Consider the following 23,650-nt stretch of genomic DNA (forward strand, 5'->3'; position numbering starts at 1 on the left):
GACCACATTCTGCCTACAGAATGTGTATTCTCTCTCAATAAATCTACCTCTTACCTATCAAAAATATATGTACACTATGTATCCTTAGAAATCTACTTTTGGTGTTTCAAAGACACATTTCACATTCAATTCTTAACATAGTAGCAACAAAAATCCCCTGATAATCATACCAGTATTCCTCTTCAGGGACCTTATCCAACGGAGGATTCAGGCAGTAAATATGATAGGCCATGTTACATTCATCACATAGAACTTGCATGTTGGGTTCCTGTTTTCCACCACATATACGACAGGAGCAAGAACGGCATTTCTTATTTGGGTCTCCACCACAAAAGTCACATTCAGGGTCATTTTTCCCTATTAAGAACAAAATTATAGCAAGCCTAGTCTTAAAATCATTTTTATCTCTATGAATCTTATAAAGAAAAACTCATGAGAATAACATGCAGCTTTTTTAACAAAGAGAAAAGAACCATAAGGAATAATCCAGTGTAGTACTTTAAAGTTCCCCAAATGTGCATCGAGATGCCTAGGGGCAATGCAGTGAACTCACGGGGCACCGTAAGATATATTAAAATTTCAAGCAAAATACAATACTTGAACAAAGTTGTTTGGATCTAACTATGTAATAAACGAAACTATTAGGTAACGCCTGTTCTGCAGACCCAAACCTTTCCTTGGGTGGACTGAACTAGGAGGGGTATGGCTGTTAGAAGTTAGCAAACCCATTTTGGTTTTGCTATGCCCCCAACATACTCTTTATTAGTAACAGTATCTAACAGTTTATTTATTTTTTTATCTTACTTGTCAACTGGTTCAGAACTCTGGCAACTAACAGGTTCCACTTATTGCCCCCCACCTCCCCCATCCCACCAGCCTCCCCCATCTAAACCCAAACACCTTCTGCCAAAATATTCACTTGAAATTATAAAATATACATATATACACAGAAATCTTATAGTAATGCTCACTAATACCAAAAGTTAAATTTAAATGTCAAAAGAGTAACAGTTGGACAGATTTTGTGTAAAATGAGGTAAGTCTGTAAGAACTATAATACAGAGGTAGCCAAATATGTTAAATTCAAAAGGAAATTGCAGAATAAATTTTTTACACAAAATTAACTGTATAGATACACAAAGATGAATTATATAGATACAGAAAGATGTCTAGAATGACATGTATTGTTAGAGTGATTACCTCTTGGGAGTTCTATAATTTATATAGTTCTATACTCTGAATTTCTTACAAATGCACACAATAAATTCGCGAGGAATTTACCGTATCAGAGCTGATTGTTCAATGAGAGAAACAGGGAACAAGTACCTGACAAATAAGAGAGCGGGAAAGAAAACTGCCACTGATTTCAGTACTAACTTTCTGACTGATCACACTGCCTATTCTTGCTAATGAATGGAAGGTTACAATTTTGTTTCACTTCCACTAAGGTAGCTGTGACAACATATAAGTAATGGAAATTTCACAGACCTAAAATGCCAAAGGTATGTTTAGATTTTTGGTTTGGAGAGTGATCTGGTCAATGGCAATCTGGCTGTGGCTCTGAAATGGTTTCTTTACACAGAAGTTCAAAGCTGTAGCTATAACATGATTAGCATTAGACAGAGAAGAGAACAACATATATATGCAGATATACTGAGAAAACACAAGAAAAACCTAGTCAATCTTGTTTTTCTATTGTGTTTTACTGAAAGCAAGTAAGTCACATTAAATAAGTTTACTCATCAAGTTTACCTTTATTCCTAGAATATAACCGTACAGTCATAAACCATAGAAACAGTCATAAACCATAGAAACAGTCATACACAGTATGCCTTAAGGTTCTTAATTCACGTAGATGTATTAGCATCGCAGCCTCAAAAAATGAGTATGGCTTAGACCAGTAACGTGGAAATCTATTTATTGATCTGTTAAAGGTCTTGTCTTGTTCTAATCTTGCACAACTGTGGTAAGAAGAGGTTAGGCAGAACTATTTAATCTTGAATATTTCTTTTCCCAGAATATACTAGACATTGACACACAGCATAAAGTCAATGAATTGTTCTCCAGAAAAATAATCAGAATTGACAGAGTATGAGACACTGTAACCTATTTGGAAAGATAGTGATTGAACCATGAAGGAAAAGACTCAGAATCTAGTCTACCTCTGTTACCAACTAGCTATATGATATTAAGTAAAATATATGCAAGAAAGAGATAAGGCTACATTCTAACATCCTAATGATGACATAAACCTCATTCACTACCTCCCAGAAATTCAGGGCTCAACCAGCATTATTCTTCTCAGGCTCTACTAGTATAAAAATAAGTCTCACTATTCAAAATTAATCGTAAATGGCCACAACATTACTAAAGTGGGTTTTTAATCTGGACAGACTCTATAATAAAGGAAACAGCAAGAAAATGGCAATAAAATGCCAAGATGAGAAAATATTTTTTGAAGACAAATTATATCATTTGAGAAAAATCCATTAAACCAAAATAGATCTTATATCAAAATGGTTGTCTTGAAAATAAATTTGTATGGTCTACAATTTTATACTTTCTCAAAAGTTATTCCCTGGCCAGTTAAAAAGGCAATCATGAACAATATATGCAGTCTCAGCCCATAAGAAAAATCCATACTTAAAAACTTTCCATCTGCCAATGAAAGAGGATGGGCTCCAGGTTTCTCGATCTTGAAGATTTCATTTATGAATCTTATCTGACAGTCATTTAATTTTCCTTCAGAACCCCTGTTTAAAAAAGGAAGAAAGGTTAACCTCTGCCAGCAAAATCTAAATCATACACAAATAGTAATTAAAAGTCAGTTTGGAAACTCGCTGAACACTACCTATTTACAAATGGGGATTATAGCTATTCTAATCACTGAGTTATTGTTTCCAGCAGTAGGAAAAGTCCAGTGATTAATTAATATTTGAAGTTAAGTGTCACTTTTAATATTAGGAAAAAAATTTAAGACTCAGATCATCTGGTGAGAAGATAGCTATCTTGTAAATTTAATTTAACTTAAAGACTAGGTAAAATGATACTCCCAATTAAAATGAAAGATTTAAACATATTTCCAATAAATATGGCAATCTTCTGGGTAAATAGATGACCTCTTATTACAAAGAAAAGTCTTTCAAATACTAAGCCATATTTTTCATAGCCACATTTATAGCTGTTTGCATATACTTCTTCAAAGTTTCTTGCTGTGACTGTGGATTTGTATAATTCTCCTTTTAATCTATCAACTTTTGCTTTGTATTTCTGAAGATATATTATTGGGTACATACAGATTAAGGATCCTTAAATCTTATGAAATGTCTTTGTATCTCTAGTAATGCATTTTGTATCAAAAGTATACCTTTTGTTTTTTTGGTTACCATTTGCTTGGTAACTTTTTCAATCATTTCACCTTTTAAAACTTTTAATGTCAAATGCAGAAAATTTATAGATAAATGTATGGTTTAGCCAATTATAAGGTACACATCTTTGTAATCAACCATGACAAGAGATAGGACTGTCAACTAACTCAGCACTTCATGTCGTCCCTCCCAGTCACAACCTCTTCACTCCCTCCCACGAGTTATATTTACCTTAATTTTCTTCAATCTTCTCACTTGTCTGCCTCCCTAAGTATATGATATAGTTTTGTGTTTCAAAAACTAAATTCCCAATATTTTTCCTTATAATTTGTTGAAGAAGCCCCACCATTTGTCCTATAGAGTTTCCCATGGTCTCGATTTTGATACCTGCATTCCCAAAGTGTACTCTAGTTTTTTCTGTCATTTATATTTCCAGTAAATCAGTAGTTGGATCTGGAGTAAAGGTTGAAAACCCTTGGTGTGATGCCTGTTTTTAAAAATAAAGTTTTACTGGAACACAACTATGCCTATTTGTTTGTGTATTCTCCGTGGCTGGTCTCACGCTACAACAGCAGAGTTGAATTGTGACAGAGACCATCTGGCGGCCAAAGGTTAAACTATTTACTATCTGTCCCTTTGTAGAACAAAACTGCTGACCCTTGCTCTAAATGTTTACTCAAATCCAGGTTCATTTTTTGGGTAAAACTGTCTATAGGTCTATTTTCATCAGTAAGCACCTAATTATTTAGTTGTCTTTTCCTACAGCAGCCATAGATGCTCAATGCCTAGATTAATTCACTGGGGATTGGAAACTGTTGATATTCTAGTTCTTTCATTCCTTTTTTACTTATTTGCTGGAATAATTCCATAAAGAGAAACCTGAGCTCATCAATCACTTGGTGACTCTGGTATAGCTCATATAACAAATACAGATGAAATGCTTTCTTTAGCAGTTTAAAAAACATAGTTCTCAAACATTCTATGTAGGTGACCAATGAGTTTCTATGTAACTAGGAGTTCACGTATTTGAGGTGTTTCAATCCACGCTAGTTATTTTCCTTATTGATGTTCAAATCTTCTCATCTTTGGCCAACGGGATCTTCCAGTTGATTCTCAAATCTTTCTGACAAGAATTTAGCAGTCTTTGTGGGCTTCCTTGTTATGTACAAGACAAGATTTTTGTTCTCAGTTCATCTTGTACATTTTCTGCCCCCACCCCCTAGTCTTTTTTCTTTTTCTAAGAGATCTTTATTGGAGTGTAATTGCTTTACAATACTGTGTTAGTTTCTGCTGTACAACAAAGTGAATCAGCCATATGCATACATATATCCCCATATCGCCTCCCTCCCACCCTCCCTATCCCACCCCTCTAGGTGGTCACAAAGCACCGAGCTGATCTCCCTGTGCTATGCGGCTGCTTCCCACTAGCTATCGATTTTACATTCGGTAGTGGATATATGCAGATGCTACTCTCAATTCGCCCCAGCTTCCGCCCCCCGCACCCCCCTGCAGCCTGTAGTCTTATCTCCAAGGAAGCCTAGTTTCTTTTAGGTGGAAATGGTTATTTCAAGACCACAATTTAGGCACTAGAAAAGCTTTCTAAAACTGGATTGATCACTATTTCTAGACCAAGCTACAAAATTTAGACATACACATTAATACATGTACAAGATACCTCATGAGTTCATGCAAACACTTTCTGTTCAAATTCAGGACTAAAGGATAAGTCTGCTTTTGACAAAGCAGTTATTTCTCTTTCTCCTTTCCCCCACAATCAGAAAATTCTAGTTCTCTAAGATGCCTAAATTAGATGCCTAAATTAGAATGCTACAAGTACTTCTTTGCTTTACCCCACATTACATATGACATTTTCACCAGTTGTCATTATGATTACAGAAAATACTTTAAAATTTCTTTGTATATTTCTGCCATGTCTTTCAGTTATATCTACAGTGTCAGATCATAAAACCATTACATACTACACTTTCTCCTTTATGCACCTTCCTCTAGTCCCAGTTCTAGATGCAGAAATATTTTTAATATTTATCACTACTCTATGTCAAATTGCCTACAGTCATCTTGATGGTCTGAAACTAGTTCTCTACAAGATTTCCCAGGAAGGGTTCATGAGAACAATTCCTCCCCTAGTTCTTACAAGTTAATGATAGTTTGTCTCCAGCCTTTATACTGAAGGCCAGTTTGGCTAGACTTAAAATTCTTGGCTTACCTTTTCTTGACTCATGCATGTCTTTCTGGGATGTTTTCCTTGTAAGGGTGTTATCCTAGTTCCTTTTTTCTTTTTCTTCTAATTTTGTAAGGATTTGACATCAATGTTTTTCTTTTGCTTGTTTTTATAAAATTTTCTTGACCCTTTAGAGGGTATAACTTCAATTAGGTTTGCTAGATCACAGCCACAGAGCTCCACATAACTCAGTTTTGTTGTTGCTGCTTTTTGGAGAAGCATTCAAAACTACGGCAGCTAAAATCTAATCTGATAGAAAGCAGATCAGTAGTTTGAGGCCAAGGTTGAGGGTTGTGGTAGTAATTGTGACTCTGATGGAGCCCACAGGGACTTTTGGGGGGGGGGTAATGAAAAGGTTCTATATCTTGATTACAGTGGTGGCTTTATATGGTACATATTGCAATATGGTACATACTGCTTTAAGTAAATTTTGCCTCAAAAATTAATTTAAAAAAATAACACTATATGGGCCTCCCTGGTGGCGCAGTGGTTGAGAGTCCGCCTGCCGATGCAGGGGATACGGGTTCGTGCCCCGGTCTGGGAGGATCCCATATGCCGCGGAGCGGCTGGGCCCGTGAGCCATGGCCGGTGGGCCTGCGCATCCGGAGCCTGTGCTCCGCAACGGGAGAGGCCACAACAGTGGGAGGCCCGCACACCGCAAAAAGAAAAAAAAAAAAAAAAAAACACTATAGAAACTTCCTTTTGGTATCTCCTGGCTCTATTCCCCTCCCCTATTTTTAACTGGACCCTTTTTCCTTTGTCTTTACTGTTCCTGTCCTACTCAATTTGGACTGCATTCCTAGCAGTTTATTCTCAATATGGGACTTTGTCCTGGAATAGAACTTTAGCTGACTAATTTTGAGAGTTCATAGGGCTGTAATCTCTTCAGACCTTACTGCAAACTGCATATACTCATCCAAACTGGGGTGCATACCCATTTCTGGCTTCAGCTGCTGTATTAGTTAACTATTATTACATAACAAGTCGCCACAAAACTAGCAGTTTAAAACAAAAATTACCTCAGTTTCTGTGGACCAGCAATTTGGAAGCAGCTTAGCTGAGTAGTTCTGGTTCATGATCTTTCTTGAGCTTTCAGTCAAGCTGTTGACCAGACCTACAGTCTCATCTAAAGGCTCAACTGGGGGAAGACCAACGGGCTGTCTGAATTCTCACAGCATAACAGCTGGCTTCCACCAGAGGAAGTGATCTGAGAGAGCCCAAAATGGAAGCTTCCATGTTTTCATAACCCAATCTCAGAAGTGGTATACCATCACTTCTGTCATATTCTACTGGTCACAAAGAGCAACCCTAATAAAATGTGGGAGGGAACTATGCAAGGTGTTGAGTACCAGGAAGCAGGAATTATTGGGGGTCATCTTAAAAGATGGCCACCATAGCTGCTACTCTCAGGTGAGATAGCTTGCTGAGGTAACTTATTATTTTGGAGTTCTTGGGTCAATCATATATTGTTACCCTCTTCTTCCTCTTGTATAGTTACCGATACGGCACAGGTCTTGTAGCTTTCAGTTGTTTATCTCAGCAGCTATCTTGGTGTTTGTGGGAGATACCACATCACCCTAAATGTTTGTAGATACTGCCCTTAATTTTTGGATTAGATCTTTTCGTTCTATTTGTTTTTATAAGGATATCTAGGAAGATTAAAATCTATGCTGTTGCCATCTTCCTAGAATCCCATCCATCCTTATATTTTCAATTTCTGTGATTTCATATTTAAGAAGATTTTCTTATAAGCAGCCTAAGAGTTTTGTTTTTATTTTAATCTAGTCTGTTGATCTTTGTCTTTATAATATTTAGTTCATATATAGTTAATATAATTGATGATATATTTGTTGCTACCATTTTACCATGTCTTCTATTTTATCTCCCTTTTTGTCTTACTCTTCTTGATTGCCTTCTTTTGTATTATTCTATTTCCACTCTTAATTTGCTAATATTTTATTAGTTTTTAGTGGTTCTTAGAGAATGCACCATCCAAACCTGAAAAATCAATCTGCTTTACGTTTTACTTTCAGTACTTTCCTGATCACGTCAGAATCTCAGCTTCATTTACTAATCCCATCTTTCACATGGTTATCATGATTTTATTCTACACATATTTTAAACTTATTTTTTCAGTAGTCTATTTGTACTCACATAGTTACCCTTTCTCTGTTCATAATTATTTCCTATATTTCCTTATTTCTATCTGAGATCATCTTCCTTCTGCTTAAAGAACTCCCTTTAGTATTTCTTTTAGTGCAAGTCTGTTGGTACTGAATTCTCTCAGGTGTGGTCTGACGTCTTTATTTTGGTTTCATTTTTGTAGTATATTTTCATTAAAAATGTATTTCTAAGTTGAGAACTTTTAAAGTCAGTGTTTTCAGACGCCATTCCACTGTCTTCTAGCTTACACTACTCCTGGTTAAAACTCAGCCGTCTTCCCTTTGATTCTACCTTTAGTTTTCAGCAGCCTTATTGCAATATGCCACTGTTTTCTTTTTATTTATCCTGCTTAGGAACTACAAAACTTCAATCTTTGACTGACGTCTTTTATCAGTTTTGGAAAATTCTAGCTATTATATTTTCAAATAGTTTTCACTCTACTCTCTTTTGGGGAACTACAAATAGATGTAAACACACCTCTTCACAAAGTCCCACATATATAAGTCTTTTCTGTATTATTTTCCATTATATTTTCAATGTTTTAGTTGGATATTTTTCACTGACTTGTCTTTGAGTTTATCCTATCTTCTGCTGTGTCTTATCTGCTGATAAACCAACCTAAGGAAGTCTTAGTTGTGGAAACTGTATTTTTCACTTCTTGTTCTCCATATGATTATTTCATAGATTCCAATTCTCAGTTGAAATTCTCTATCTTTTCAACTATTTTCTTAAGCATATTAATTATAATTACTTTAAAGTTCCTGCCTGGTAACTTGATCAAGATTAAGATCACTCATGACTCCATTTCTGTTTTTGGTTTATCTTCTTATGGTTTTTGATTATGTGGCCCTGGCTTTTGGTAGCACAGTATTTTTGATTCCATGGTAGACAGTATATATAAAACATTAAAGGTGGGCTTCCTTGATGGCACACTGGTTAAGAATCCACCTCTCCATGCAGGGAACATGGGTTCAAGCCCCGGTCTGGGAAGATCCCACATGCCATGGAGCAACTAAGCCCGTGAGCCACAACTACTGAGCCCATGTGCCACAATTACTGAGGCTGCGCTCTAGAGCCCACGCTCCACAACAAGAGAAGCCACCATAATGAGAAGCCCGCGCACCACAACGAAGAGTAGCCCCCGCTCTCCGCAACTAGAGAAAGCCCGGGCACAGCAACGACGACCCAATGCAGCCAAAAATAAAAGAATAAAATAAATAAATTTTAAAAAAGAAAGAAAAGCATTAAAAAAAAAGAAAACACATTAGAGGCTTCAGACATTATCTTACCATTAAGAAGGTCCAATCTTCCTTCTGCTGGAGAGATACTACAGTGGTTTAACATTTTAATTAGCAACTCTGCTGAGGCAAGGCTGGTTTTTCAGCTTTGGTAAGATTTAGTCTACCTGTCTGCCTTAACCATCTACAGTTTTCAACTAAGAGCCTGTTGTATTATTCTGTGGGACCACTCCACCAGGGATCCCCAAATTCATGTTTGCCTTCTAAGACTGCGAAAAACTCCACTTTGTTTTCTACTTATGTTTTTAGCCTCCTGCCTAGGAAAAGCCAGTATTTGGCAAAAGTCCTAAGAGAACGCAGGTCATATGCTTGAGGCATCCCACATATCTGCCAACAGCTCTGATTTCTTGTCCCCACACTGCCACCAGTTGTTCAGTGAGGTTTGCCCTGTATCCATAATTAGCATAGTCCCCAGGCCAAAAAGCAACTACAAAAGCTAACTGTCAGGCTTCCCTGGTGGTACAGTGGTTAAGAATCCGCCTGCCAATGCAGGAGACAGGGGTTTGAGCCCTGGTCCGGGAAGATCCCACATGCTGTGGAGCAACTAAGTCCGTGCACCACAACTACTGAGCCTGTGCTCTAGAGCCCGCACACCACAACTACTGAAGCCCACACGCCACAACTACTGCAGCCCGAGCACCTAGAGCCTGTGGCTCCGCAACGAGAGAGGCTACCACAATGAGAAGCCTGCGCACTGCAACGAAGAGTGGCCCCTGCTCGCTGCAGCTAGAGAAGGCCCGCACGCAGCAACGAAGACCCAATGCAGCCATAAATAAACAAACAAACAATAAATAAATATAAATAAATAAGTAAACAAACAAATTTTTTTTAAAAAGCTAATTGCTTTCTAAGGTTCTTCCCTTTCCAGAGTCATATCTCTGGTCGTTCTCCTTACCTCTCTGCTGCCTTTCAGAGGACAACTGTACTTGATCTGGCTATTCTAGTTGTTCTAGGTAAGAATGCTGATCTGCTGCCAGCTATTCCACCCTAACTGGAAAGAGAAACCTTCTATGTGCTTCAATAAAGTCACAAAATCAGACAGCTTAAAACTAAAATCAGTTTTCCAGTCATTTATCATTTTAAGTTGAAGGCTTACTACATCCATTTCCTCTTGACTAAACTAATGAAGGCACAGATCACAACCAAAACAGGTAGTCAATTCATTCCTTCAGGAAACACCCTATTTCACTGAAATCTAATAAACGAACAATTGTAAAAATGCACTATTTTATATACTACCAAAAAAGAAACCGGCCTGCAATGGGTCAGTATAAGAAGAACCCTCAAATAAAGATGGGACACCAAATGAAAGCCAACAACTATAAGACATATTATTTTATGAAACCTCAAGCAAGAAAAAAGCCTGAGATGAGCTGTCTAGAAGGACCCTCAAAGCTAGGACAACAAATGGCTTCTCTCATGTTAAAGAAAAGTGGCAAATAAACCACCTTGCAGATACAGAAAATAAAGATGCCTGTGTTTCAATATTACCCCTGGGTATAAGGAGAAAAAGTATCCCCTGAGAGTTGAACCACAGGCATACCTTGTGGTTTGCAGATATGAATTCATACTACCTGTGTGGTTTAAAAAAGCTCAAGCAGAAAATTTAACTTCAAGTTAGATGGCACTCCAAGGTGACTAGCAGAAGTAAACTCAAATATCTGAAAGAACCCAACTTTAGTCAGGCCAATAGCAATTTTAAGATCATCATAATTTCAGATGTTAAAATATGGAAAACCGTTAATTTCAGATTCTATGAAATATTGTATTTACTGAACATTTATTTTAACTAGGGCTTAGAACAGGGCGTGACACACAGGAGCAAACAACAACAACAAAAAAATCAAAGCATTAACATTCCAGTGGTATGCTTGGCAGAATAATAGGCCCCAAAGACATCTATGTCCTAAGCCCAGGAACCTGTGAATATGTTACCTTATATGGCAAAAGGGACTTTGTTAATGACCTTTAAATAGGATTATCTAGATAGGCCCAATGTAATCACAGGGGGCCTTGAAAAGTAGAAAAGGGAAGAAGAAAGAGCCTGATGAAGATGTGACTACAAATGAACAGTCAAAGATTCAATTTTGTTGGCTTTAAACATGGAGAAGCAGCCCACAGGCCAAGGAATTGGGAGGCCCCTAAAATCTGAAAAAGGCAAGGAAGTCAATTTTCCTTCAGTCTCCAAAAAGGAACACATCCCTGACGACACTGCTTTTAGCCCAGTGAAACTCATAAGACTTCTGACCTACAGAACTGTAAAATAGTAAGTTCTATTATTTAAGCCACTAAGCCTGTGGTAATTTGTTATAGCAATAACAGGAAACTAATACAAGTAGGGCAAGAGAAAATAATGTCAGGTGATAATCAGTATCATAAAGAAAAATAAGTTAGACTAAGGGATAATTCAATCATATATACACACACCTATGCCTGGTATCTGTCTATCTGTATGGTTTTACATAGCGTGATCAAGAAAGTTGTCTTTCGGGGCTTCCCTGGTGGCACAGTGGTTGAGAGTCCGCCTGCCGATGCAGGGGACACGGGTTCATGCCCCGGTCCAGGAAGATCTCACATGTCACGGAGCGGCTGGGCCCGTGAGCCATGGCCGCTGAGTCTGCACGTCTGAAGCCTGTGCTCTGCAATGGTAGAGGCCACAACAGTGAGAGGCCCGCGTACCGCAAAAAAAAAAAAAAAAAAAAGAAAGTTGTCTTTCGAAGTGATATTTGAATAAAGAAATAAAACAAAAGACAAAGTAAGCCAAATGAGTATCTGTGTGGAGCAGACCAGTCAAAGGAAATAGCATGTGCAAAAGCTCTGAAACAGGAGCGTGTTTATATGATCAAGCAACACAAGGAGGCCAATATGGTTGGAATAAAGTGAGCTTTGATTTATAACTTGATATGGACATCAAGTTCATAGTCTGTAAGAATGGTACATTCAATAATAAGATCACTAGAGATGTCATGATAAACAAGTATGGATGAAATTTAGTAAATAAAACCCTAAAAAATGACACAAAATACAGTAAGTACATCCATAGTTTTAGTAAGGTTAAATTTTTTTTTTTTGCTATAGGATTCAAATTCTACTTAGGAATATCTAATCTAGTATAAGTTCATATAGTATTAAATATACAAGAGTAAGTGACCAAAGTTTTGAAAAACTGATTTAAACCCTAGACTCCTGTTTTGAATTTTCTTCAAAGCTAAAATAGAAACAGAAAACGGCAAGTTAAAAATAGAATTTTGTTAACTAGAATTAGATAGTTTAAGCATATTCACTTTTTGGTACTCACAAATTAAAAATTAGATACAAGCATGAACTTTAACTCCAAGTTCCCTTATCAAATCTCCAAGGCAGATTACAAATCATGTCCTCTGTTTCTTCCTTTGCACCTTCAATACAATAGAGAGGATCAAAGCTGAACATTAGTTTTTTTGTAAATGTCTAGTATATGCCATGATCAAGTGGGATTTATCCCAAGGATGCAAGGATTTTTCAGTATCTGCAAATCAATCAATGTGATACACCACATCAACAAAATTGAATAAAAACCATATGATCATCTCAGTAGAAGCAGAAAAAGCTTTTAACAAAATCCAACACACATTTATGATAAAAACTCTCCAGAAAGTGGGCATAGAGGAAACATACCTCAACATAATAAAGCCCATTTATGACAAACCTACAGCTAACATAGTACGCAGTGAAAAGCTGAAAGCATTTCCTCTAAGATCAGGAACAAGACAAGGATGCCCACTTTCACCACTTTTATTCAACATAGTTTTGGAAGTCCTAGTCACGACAATCAGAAAAGAAAAGGAAATAAAAGGAATCCAAATTGGAAAAGAAGTAAAACTGTCACTGTCTGCAGACGACATGATACTATACATAGAAAATCCTAAAGGTGCTACCAGAAAATGACTAGAGCTCATCAATAAATTTGGTAAAGCTGCAGGTTACAAAATTAACATACAGACATCTGTTGCATTTCTATACACTAACAACAAAAGATCAGAAAGAGAAATTCAAGAAACAATCCCATTTACCATTGCATCAAAAAGAATAAAATACCTAGGAATAAACCTACCTAAGAAGGCAAAAGACCTGTACTCCAAAAACTGTAAGATGCTGATGAAAGAAATAGAAGATGACAAACAGATGGAGAGATATACCATGTTCTTGGATTGGAAGAATCAATATTGTCAAAAATGACTATACTACCCAAGGCAATCTACAGATTCAATGCAATCTCTATCAAATTACCAATGGCATTTCCACAGAACTATAACAAAAAAATCTTAAAATTTGTATGGAGATACAAAAGACCCCGAATAGCCAAAGCAATCTTGAGAAAGAAAAATGGAGCTGGAGGAATCAGGCTCCCTGACTTCAGACTATACTGCAAAGCTATAGTCATCAAAACAGTAATGGTATTGGCACAAAAACAGAAATATAGATCAATGGAACAGGATAGAAAGCCCAAAAACAAACCCATGCACCTACGGTCAATTAATCTATGACAAAGAGGGCAAGAACATACAATGGAGAAAAGACAGTCTCTTCAGTAAATGGTTCTGGGAAAACTGGTCAGCTACATGTAAAAACATGAAATTAGAACATTCTTTAACACCATACACAAAAATAAACGCAAAATGGATTAAAGACCTAAGTGTACGACCAGATACTATAAAACTCGAGGAAGACATTGGCAAAACACTCTTTGTCATAAATTGCAGCAAGATCTTTTTCAATCCGTCTCCTAGAGTAATGGAAATAAAAGCAAAAATAAACAAATGGGACCTAACTAAACTCAAAAGCTTTTGCACAGCCAAGAAACCATAAACAAAATGAAAAGACAACTCCCAGAATGGAAGAAAATATTTGCAAACAATGTGACGGCCAAGGGATTACTCTACAAAATTTACGAACAGCTCATGCAGCTCAATATCAAAAAACAAACAACCCAATCAAAAAATGGGCAGAAGATCTGAACAGACATTTCTCCAAAGACATAGAGATGGCCAAGAGGCACATGAAAAGATGCTCAATATTGCTAATTATTAGAGAAATGCAAATCAAAACTACAATGAGGTATCACCTCATACCAGTCAGAATGGCCAACATCAAAAACTTTACAAACAATAAATGCTGGAGAGGGTGTGGAGAAAAGGGAACCCTCTTGCACTGTTGGTGGGAATGTAAACTGGTACAGCCACTATGGAGAACAGTATGGAGGTTCCCTAAAAAACTGAAAATAGAGCTACCATATGATCCAGCAATCCCACTCCTGGACATATATCTGGAGAAAACCATGGTCCAAAAGGATACATGCACCCCAATGTTCATTACAGTGCTGTTTACAATAGCCAAAACATGGAAGCAACCTAAATGTCCATTGACAGAGGAGTGGATAAAGAAGATGTGGTACATATATACAATGGAATATTACTCAGCCATTAAAAAGCATGAAATAATGCTGTTTGCAGTAACATGGATGGACCTGGAGATTATCATACTAAGTGAAATAAGACAAATATCAAATGATATCACTTATATGTGGAATCTAAAAAAAATGATACAAATGAACTTATTTACAAAACAGAAATAGACTCACAGACTTAGAGAATGAACTTCCCGGGGGGAAGGGTGGAGGGAGGGATAGATTGGGAGTTTGGGATTGACATGTACACGCTGCTATATTTAAAATAGATAACCAGCAAGGACCTACTGTATAGTACAGGGCACTCTGCTCAATAATCTGCAATAACCTAAATGGGAAAAGAATTTGAAAGAGAATAGATACTTGTATATATATAACTGAATCACTTTGCTGTACACCTGAAACTAACACAACGTTGTTAATCAAATAGAATTTGTTAACTAGAATTAGACAGTTCAAGTATATTCACTTTTTGCTACTCACAAACTAAAAATTAGGAACAAGCATGAACTTTAACTCCCAGTTCCCTTATCAAATCTCCGAGGCAGATTAAAAATCATGTCCTCTATTTGCTTCTTCCTTTGCACTTTCAATACAATAGAGTATCAAAGATGAAGGTTAGTTCTTTGTAAATGTATAATAAAACTGATAGACTATACACGTTAAAAGATGAGGCTATCCAAACTTATGACAATAAACTAAAATTAAAACAGGTTCCTAGAAAATTAAATCCTATTTCAAGAATAGAAAATCTGAATAGTTCTATAATCATTACAGAAATCAAAAAACCTTCCCACAAAGAAAACTCAGCCCCAAAGGACTTTACTGAGAAGTTTTAACATTCAAGAAAAGGACACAAAACTCTACCATAAAATAGAAAAATATTATAGCACACGATAATTTTATAAAACCAACGTAATTTGGAAAGGATAGCTAAGATAGGAAAGTTAATATACAAATTTCACTCATTAACCTAAATGCAAAAATCCTATACAAAATATTGTCAAACCGAATCCAGGAAAGCATACCTACAAAATACCCATCAAACATTATAACTATTGGTAAAACTTTCAAAGAGATATCAGGAGAAAAAAAAGATGCCTGCTCTCACCACCTCCTTTCAGCAATGTACTAACAGGCAACTGGTGAATGAAGACAAAAGTTAGCAATCAAAGGAAAAATACAACACAAAAATGTCATAATTCACAGATTACAATGATAAAAATCCTGAAACAATCTACATGTGAATTAAAATTATTAACTCTAGTAAGGCTAATGGATCCAAAATCAAAGGTTACTTATATACCAGTAACAAAGAGAAAAATAAAATTTAAAAAGGGTTTATAATAACAAGTGGTATCTGAGGTTAAATAAGGATAACAGACACATAAGATCAGACCTCTGGAGAGAATTATATCAGGCTGAACCATATAATGGTCAACATTCAAATATTTTGAATCTATAAAAACATTTCATATGGTTCCACCTAATAAATACATGACAAAATCATAATAAAGACATAAGTAAATGGACAGAAATCACACCCATGGATTAGATTTAATGTAGTATCTATCAAATTCCCAATGGTTTTTATGTAGAAATTACCAAAATGACTGGAAAACTCGAATGAAAGTACACAGAGCTAAGAACAGAGAAGAACTATTGAAGCACAAGGTAGAAGACCTGCTCTGTCATATTATGAAAGCATGGAACTTATATAAGGACACTCAAAACAGACCAATGATACAGAATAGAGACCAGATGGATGCATCGAATATAAAGATATGTGATGAGGTGATACTGAAGATCAATGAGGGGAAAATGGGCTTTTCAATAAATGATGCCAGGAAAAATGATTATTCATATGTATTAAGTCTAACCCTTACCTCACACTGTACAAAAAGACCTACTTCAAGTGGATTAAAGATCTAAAGAAAGGTAAATATTAAGCTTTTATAAGGTAATAATGGAGAATATCTTTATGTTTTCTGAGTAGGGAAAAGTTTCTCCCCACTCTATGTTTTATTGAGATATAATTGACATACCATTGTATAAGTTCAAGGTATAGAACATAATGATTTGATATATGTATATATTGACAATGATTACCACAAAAAGTTTAGTTAACATCCATCACCTCACAGTTACAATATTTTTTTCCCTTGTGATGAAAACTTTAAAGATCTACTCTCTAAGCAGCTTTCAAATATACAGTACAGTATTGTTAACTATAGTTGCCATGCTGTACATTACATCCCTAGAACTTATATATCATATAACTGGAAGTTTGTACCTTTTGACCACCCTCACCTATCCCCAACCCTGACCAAGCCCCAGTAGGTTTCTTAAAGCAAGACACAGAAAGTATAAGCATTAGGGGAAATTTTTGATAAATTCAACCCCTTAAAATTAAGACTACTACTCAAACATAGGGAAAAAAGATAAGCCACAGAATTGGAGTAGACATTTTCTCCACATATAACTGAAATGGTCAAGTCTCTACTCTACTTTAGGAGTTCTCTAGAACTCCTAAAAATCAATGAGACAGACTACCTAATTAGCTACAACAACACATACCAATATTTGAAACAGGATCCTTACAAGAGATATCCAAATTGCCAATAAACATAACGGTTCTCAATCTCATTAATAGTCAGGGAAATGTAAATCAAAGCCACAATGGAATACTATTATATACCCACCTGACAAGCAAAAACTCAAGCCTGACAAAAGTAAGTGTGGTTAAGAATGCAGAGCAATGGGAACTCTCATACTACTGTGGAAGTGCAATCTGGTACAACCACTTAAATATTTGGTCCTATCTCTTAAAGTTAAAGATGCACAACTTCTACAACCCAGCAATTCTACTTCTAGACAAGACACATCCTACAGAAACTAATGCACATAAGCACCAGGACAGAGGTATAATGTCATGGCAGCACTGCTTGTAACAGCCCCAAACTATCAACAGCAGAATATATTTATACTTTCCCTCTGGTTATTTATCCACTGTTTCCAGTGAAGGGAAAAGATTTCTAACAATGAAAAAAAATTCCCATCCACAAGCCACAGTGACTCCTTTTTGACTCTTGTATCCCTAACATGTCTAGTAAAAACCTAAATGACAGCAAACATAATCCTTTATAGGACAGTGTGTTTTACTTTGGGATAGCCATCATATAATCATTTTCTCATGAGCCAATATTTGCCTATCTATAATTTCCACTCAATCTTAGTTCTAGTCCCTAAAGCCAGCATGCTCCACTCTAACTGTACCTCAGAATTACTCAGGAAAACATGTTCTAAGTAGCAAGCTTTTTTAGCTCAATGTTATGAGTACTGTTATCTCTTCCCATTGTGTAAACATGCTTCTTTCCACTTCCTACACTCAAGAACATTATAAGAATCCCTAGATAACTAATTTATGTAGATGCTTTCTCCTTTCCTTCATGATATGTATCCATATCAGAATTTCAAGTTGCTTAGAACTCTGTTAATTGTTATGTCCTTAGCCTGGCAATAGAATCACACTTGTGTTTGTACAAATTTCTGAAACTGTTTTCTAAAAGATAAGCTCACAACATTCTTTTTCTTTATCTTAGGAGTCAGCAAACTTTTTCCATGAAGGGTCAGAGGGTAAGTAGTTCAAGATTCTGTAAGCTTCATGTGCAACCACTCAACAATGCTGTTGAGCACACACACAAAAAACCAGCCATGGCCAATACATAAATGGGGATCACTGTGTTCCAATAAAACTTTATTTTCATAAAACAGGTAGCCAGTGGGCCAGAGTTTACCAACCCCTGCTTTATATTATTAATCATAAGCAGATGCTTGATCTTAGATTTGTCACCTCCATGTTATAACAGATATGATAATATATGTCCATTATATATATAATACATAATATATTTAATCAGTTAACCAGAACTTGACAAGAATGTTAGTTTGGCTGCTTCCCTTAAGTCAAAGAAAACTGTCAGGATCTTTCTAGTATCCCCAATGCTCAACACAACAAATGTACTTCTAATAATTGATTCTAAAGAAAAGAAATGCACAAAAACATATACACAAAGTTGTTTACTTAAACATCGTAATAAAGAACTGGAAATACTTTTAACAGGCTTTTTAAAAAAGTAAATTAGTGACTATTTATCCAATACACTTTATTCAGAAGAACTGAACACAAAACGATGTTGATACTATTTCCCCAAGTGTAAAAAGGTAGCTTTGGAACAATGCATAGTACTTTATCCCTTGAAGGAAACATCTAAAAGTATTCCTTAAAGAATTAACAATGGAAATATCTGAGTAATATGAAATCTTGGGTGACATTTTACATTTTGAATTATCTTCATTAAGCTTGTTTTAAGTTCTTAAATTAAATTACTATAAAAGAAAATTTTTGCTAGCCTTGCAAGTCTAGCAGACAGCTGCCTAGGTAGACATTCACTGGTGTTATATCAACATAGATCCTCATAGCAACCATAGCTATTGAAATGCTTTTGTATATTATTGGTTTAACCTAGGAGAATCCTGTGTGGTAGGCAAGAATTTCTCTAATAAGATATTCAATTATTTCCAAGGTGCTTTCAAATAATACCTCCAGCCTTAAAGTAGCAATGGAGATTTAAGGGCCATTCTTAATGAAAAATTCTCAAGAATTTATTAAAAAGTTTTCCTCTAGTATGGAAATTTCCATCTTTCATAGATTCCATCTTTTTTAAACTACAGAACGTGTGCTTAATACCTAAAAATTACACTCCTTAATTCAGTAATTAAATGGCATCAGGAAGAGAATCTTACCCCAAGAAAACAGTCACACGAAGTTCTTTTTTGGTCCTTGAGATCGTCTTCAGTGTGGTAATTTCTGCATCAAACCAAAATCCTCTATTACTAGGACTTTCTACATTGTAATTAACCATTACCACATCACCGACATTTAGTTCGTTCCATTTCAAAGTGGTTCTAGCTCGTGGTCGAAGATCCTTGACATTTATTTCTACAGTACCACTTTCCGGATATCTGAGAAGAGAGAAAAAAGAATCACAGAACACTGCTTATGATTATCAACAAGGAAGACTAAAATTATATGCAACATGTATAAAAACCTAATCATATTATTCTTAATGGCACTTAAAGTAAATGATATTTATTCCTGATTTTAACTGCCAGAATAAACAAGTCTTGCTAAAATCTTAGTAAGTCATTCTTTGCTAGCTTGGGGATGGTGGTGGTGATAGGGAATAAAGAGTAGGGTAAGTAAAAAACCCAAGTTCTTCTTTTCCACATTTTCTTAACCCATGTTTAAAAATTACTTTAATAAGACTACATGCTGACCTCCTCCTGAACTTGGAACCAGTTCATCAAGTTCTGCCATTTGCTTTACGCATAATAAGAACATAAACCTAGTACACTTTCAATGGCCTCCATTTTTCCAGAAAGAGAAAGATAAGATTTCAGTTCTTACATGTAGCTAGCTGCCTAGTAATGGCAAAATGAAAAAACAAAAAAACAAGAGCAAAAAATCCTGGAATTTTGTATGTATCAGAAAGTAGAACCATGTGAAAGAAATCTAGCAGAATCTTGATCTCACTTGAATTTCTAAATGTAAACTTAACAAACCTAAACGTGACCCAAACTTAAAGCCTTACAAGGTTCCTCACTTTTTGGCCTAACATCTGGTTAGGCCAAAAACAGCAATGTAACAGTCCACAATGATTTCTATAAAATTAAGATCTGTTGCCTTTATGTATTGCTTGGTAAAAGAAATGAGTAATATCTGGTTCCTGCTCTTGGAAAACTCAATCTACTGGGAAAGGCCAAACTACTATAGCAGTGGCTCTTAAACCGGTGGTTCCATCTGTGAACATGCTATAAATGCAGACTCTTAGGCTCCACTTCTGATCTGACTCAGAAACGCCGGGAGTGAGGCCCAGTGATCTATTTTCACAAATCTCCTCAGAAATTCTCAAGCATACTCAAGTTTGATAAGCTACTGTGCTGCAGAAACACAAGAATAGTTAAATATCATATGGTTCTGTGACAGCATTAACAATGTAGAAAACTAAGGGAAGAGACCATTAACCCTTAACCAACTGAGTGGCCTACTCAAAATTTAAGTGGGCCTGAAGTTGGAAGCAGCTCTAACAGCTAGCCTTAGCTCTTCCAAATCAAACAAGTAATATGCAGGCCTAGGACCCTCACAGTGTATCTAACTCATTTATAATAAATGGATATTAACCCTGGGTAGAATTTTAATCAAGTTTCTTCAAATTTTAGTTAATTGGGGAAAGAAAAATCTCAGGATTAGCAAGGGGCCTCAGAAACTATCTGGTCCATTTACCCTCTCAGTACTATAATTCCCCTTTACCACAAGCCTCCCAAATAACCATGTAACCTCTGCTCGGATGGTGTGATGAGAGAGAGGCCAGCTTTAACCCTAAGAGAAACCATTCTGTCTTCACACAGCTCTGACATAGGAAAGAGAATATACTTGATACTGGATCAAAGATAAACACAGAATGAGTTCCATAGCTTAAGTGCCATGAAGAAATCTATATACTCTCTCCATGAAAGACCTAATCCTTGACAGTCTAAGTCTGTCACCCTGCCCTCCTCTATCTTCTAAGTATAAAACATTTCAAGTGAATTTCCTTCAACTTACGTAAGGTTTTGAATCCTTTATCATACTGGTCTCTTCACTCAAAATATGTTCTATTTTCAACATGCCTGGGTTTAAATTCCATTTTAGCTTCCTACTACCGTGTATCCTTGGGAAAGTTACTAAACTTCGCTGTTTTACATGTGTTTAGTTTACACATGACTACCTCTCATGTGTAAGACGTACCTAATGGTAACTACCTCATATGGCTGTTTTGAGAAAAGACTTGTAACTAGATATTTTAGGGCTTTTCTAATTCTAAAGTTGTGAATTTGTTTCCTGACTAAATATTCTTAAGGTCATAAAGGATAGAAAACTATTCTTTTAGATGAGATCCTTTTCTCAGCTGTATTGTGATTTTTACATCATGATATTATCATATATTCCTGTATGATTAACACAGTAAAAAAGCATATTTCACTGGTAAAAAGCTCTCCATTTACCTATGATTGCCAAAATTAGATACCAAGAATGGAAATATTTGTAACAAACTTTTAAAATCATGTTTCTTGATGAGTTAAATAAATCATTGCCTACATCAGAGCAAAGGAATTTAAGCTGTTTGCCCTGAAACTAAGTATGATTTCAGAACAGAATTATAGAAGTAGAACATATGAATACATCATCTATATGTATACAGTAAGTGTGTAAAAGTCATGAAAGTGAAGTATACTTTTTCTAATGCTACCCAGAGATGGTAAGTCAGTTGCTGTATAAAAAGATATAGAAGGGACCCAAAAACTACTTTTACCAAAGTCAAGAACACGCCCAGACTCAAATATCACTATCATTCTTTTCTTGGGCATCTTCATCTACACATATCTTAACATATCTTAACATCACAGAGTGATGACTCAGAAGCTCTGTTCTAACCCAAAATTCTCTCTTCAGATTCACATATCCAACTACATCTCTAACACGTATGTCTCAGGAGCACCTCAAATTCAAGAAATTCCCCCATCCCATAATCTGCTGATGCTCAATATTTTCTAAATTTTCATACTCCCAGAAATTGGAGTTATCCCCAATTCCTCCATCCAGTTACTAAGTCCTCCTTATGCTATATACTGTTAACACTTCACTAAGGGTACAGAGTTACATTAAAGAAGGCCTGTATTTCTCTGAGACTACTGTCAAGGCCAACACATCTCTCTGTCTTTAGGATTACACCTTAGACTCCATTATACTTTTGCCAAAGATTCTAAAACACAGATCTGCTTAAAACATTTTGTGACGCCTGATAACAACTTGTTCATAGGCTGTGGGAAAACAGGCATTCTTACATTGCTGATGGGAATACAAAGTGGTACTGTCTCCTCGTAGAGGGGAATTTGGCAATACACAGCAAAATTGCCTATATATTTACCTTTTGATCCAGGAATTCCACTTCTAGGAATCTATCCCAAACACAAGTAACAAAAAAACCCAGGAAAAGACACATACACAAGGCTATTTATAGCTGCACTATCTGTAACAGCAGGACTAGAAATAATCAAATGTCCATAATAGGAAACTACTTACTATATGATACAATTATATAATGGAATATTATTCTCCTGTAAAAAGGAATATGACATCTGCTATGGAGAGACATTAACTAAAAAAAAAGACCAAGATGCAAACAGCATTCATGTGTGCTTTCTACCTAATGAGTGTGTGTGGAAATACATACTTGTACATGTACATATATAAGTGTGTATGTATTTGTGAGTATACAAGTAATCACACATACATACATATATTTTGAGACAGAAGGATAAACAAAAACTCATTTAGTTACTACAAAAAGAGGTAAGAAATAGAGCAGAAGGAACCAAGATGGACACTTTTTCTTAATGTACTTGTTTTTTTTTTTTTTTTTTTTTTTTTTGCTGTACGCGGGCCTCTCACTGCTGTGGCCTCTCCCGTTGCGGAGCACAGGCTCCGGACACACAGGCTCCGCGGCCATGGCTCGCGGGCCCAGCCGCTCCGCGGCATGTGGGATCTTCCGGGATAGGGGCACGAACCCGTGTCCCCTGCATCGGCAGGCGGACTCTCAACCACTGCGCCACCAGGGAAGCCCAATGTACTTGTTTTGAAGTTTTACCTATAAGATCGTTTAAAGTTTCACTTGATTATAAAAACAGAATTTACAAAATGTAAGAAATCCCTAAAAACCAAAAGCAAAATGAAAAAAGTGGCTTAACTACTGAGAAATACCATTACAAGTGACTTGAAAATACACTAACTATACATTCCTAGTGGGGTTATACCTATTTACTAAGGACAAAGTAAAAAACATATCAACTTTTCACTAATCATATTGTTTGCAATATTAGTAGTTAGTCTGAAACCATCATATGAGTAGAATAAAACAAGTCAGTGGTGACATTAATAGAAACCATGATTTTCAAGGTAAGAGAAAAAATAAGAGATTAAGGATACTAAATGATAACCCCTCAACTCTAAAATTAATTGGAAATATCAATA

At 36.1% G+C, this 23,650-nt stretch overlaps 1 protein-coding gene across 2 annotated transcripts in view; it reads right to left on the minus strand.

Moving 5' to 3' along the window:
* Positions 1-23,650, minus strand: part of UHRF2 (ubiquitin like with PHD and ring finger domains 2) — a 75,583-nt gene that overhangs the window by 22,497 nt on the left and 29,436 nt on the right. For both annotated transcript variants that reach the window (XM_081238453.1, XM_081238452.1), the window contains 3 exons: positions 19,324-19,542; positions 2,644-2,753; positions 171-357 (listed from right to left, as the gene is read on the minus strand). In XM_081238453.1, coding sequence (XP_081094579.1) covers positions 171-357; positions 2,644-2,753; positions 19,324-19,542 — 516 coding nt within the window. The remainder of the gene's footprint in view (positions 1-170; positions 358-2,643; positions 2,754-19,323; positions 19,543-23,650) is intronic.

This window comes from Mesoplodon bidens (genome assembly GCF_964165515.1).
Source record: "Mesoplodon bidens genome assembly, chromosome: 6".
Taxonomy (NCBI): Eukaryota; Metazoa; Chordata; class Mammalia; order Artiodactyla; family Ziphiidae; genus Mesoplodon; species Mesoplodon bidens.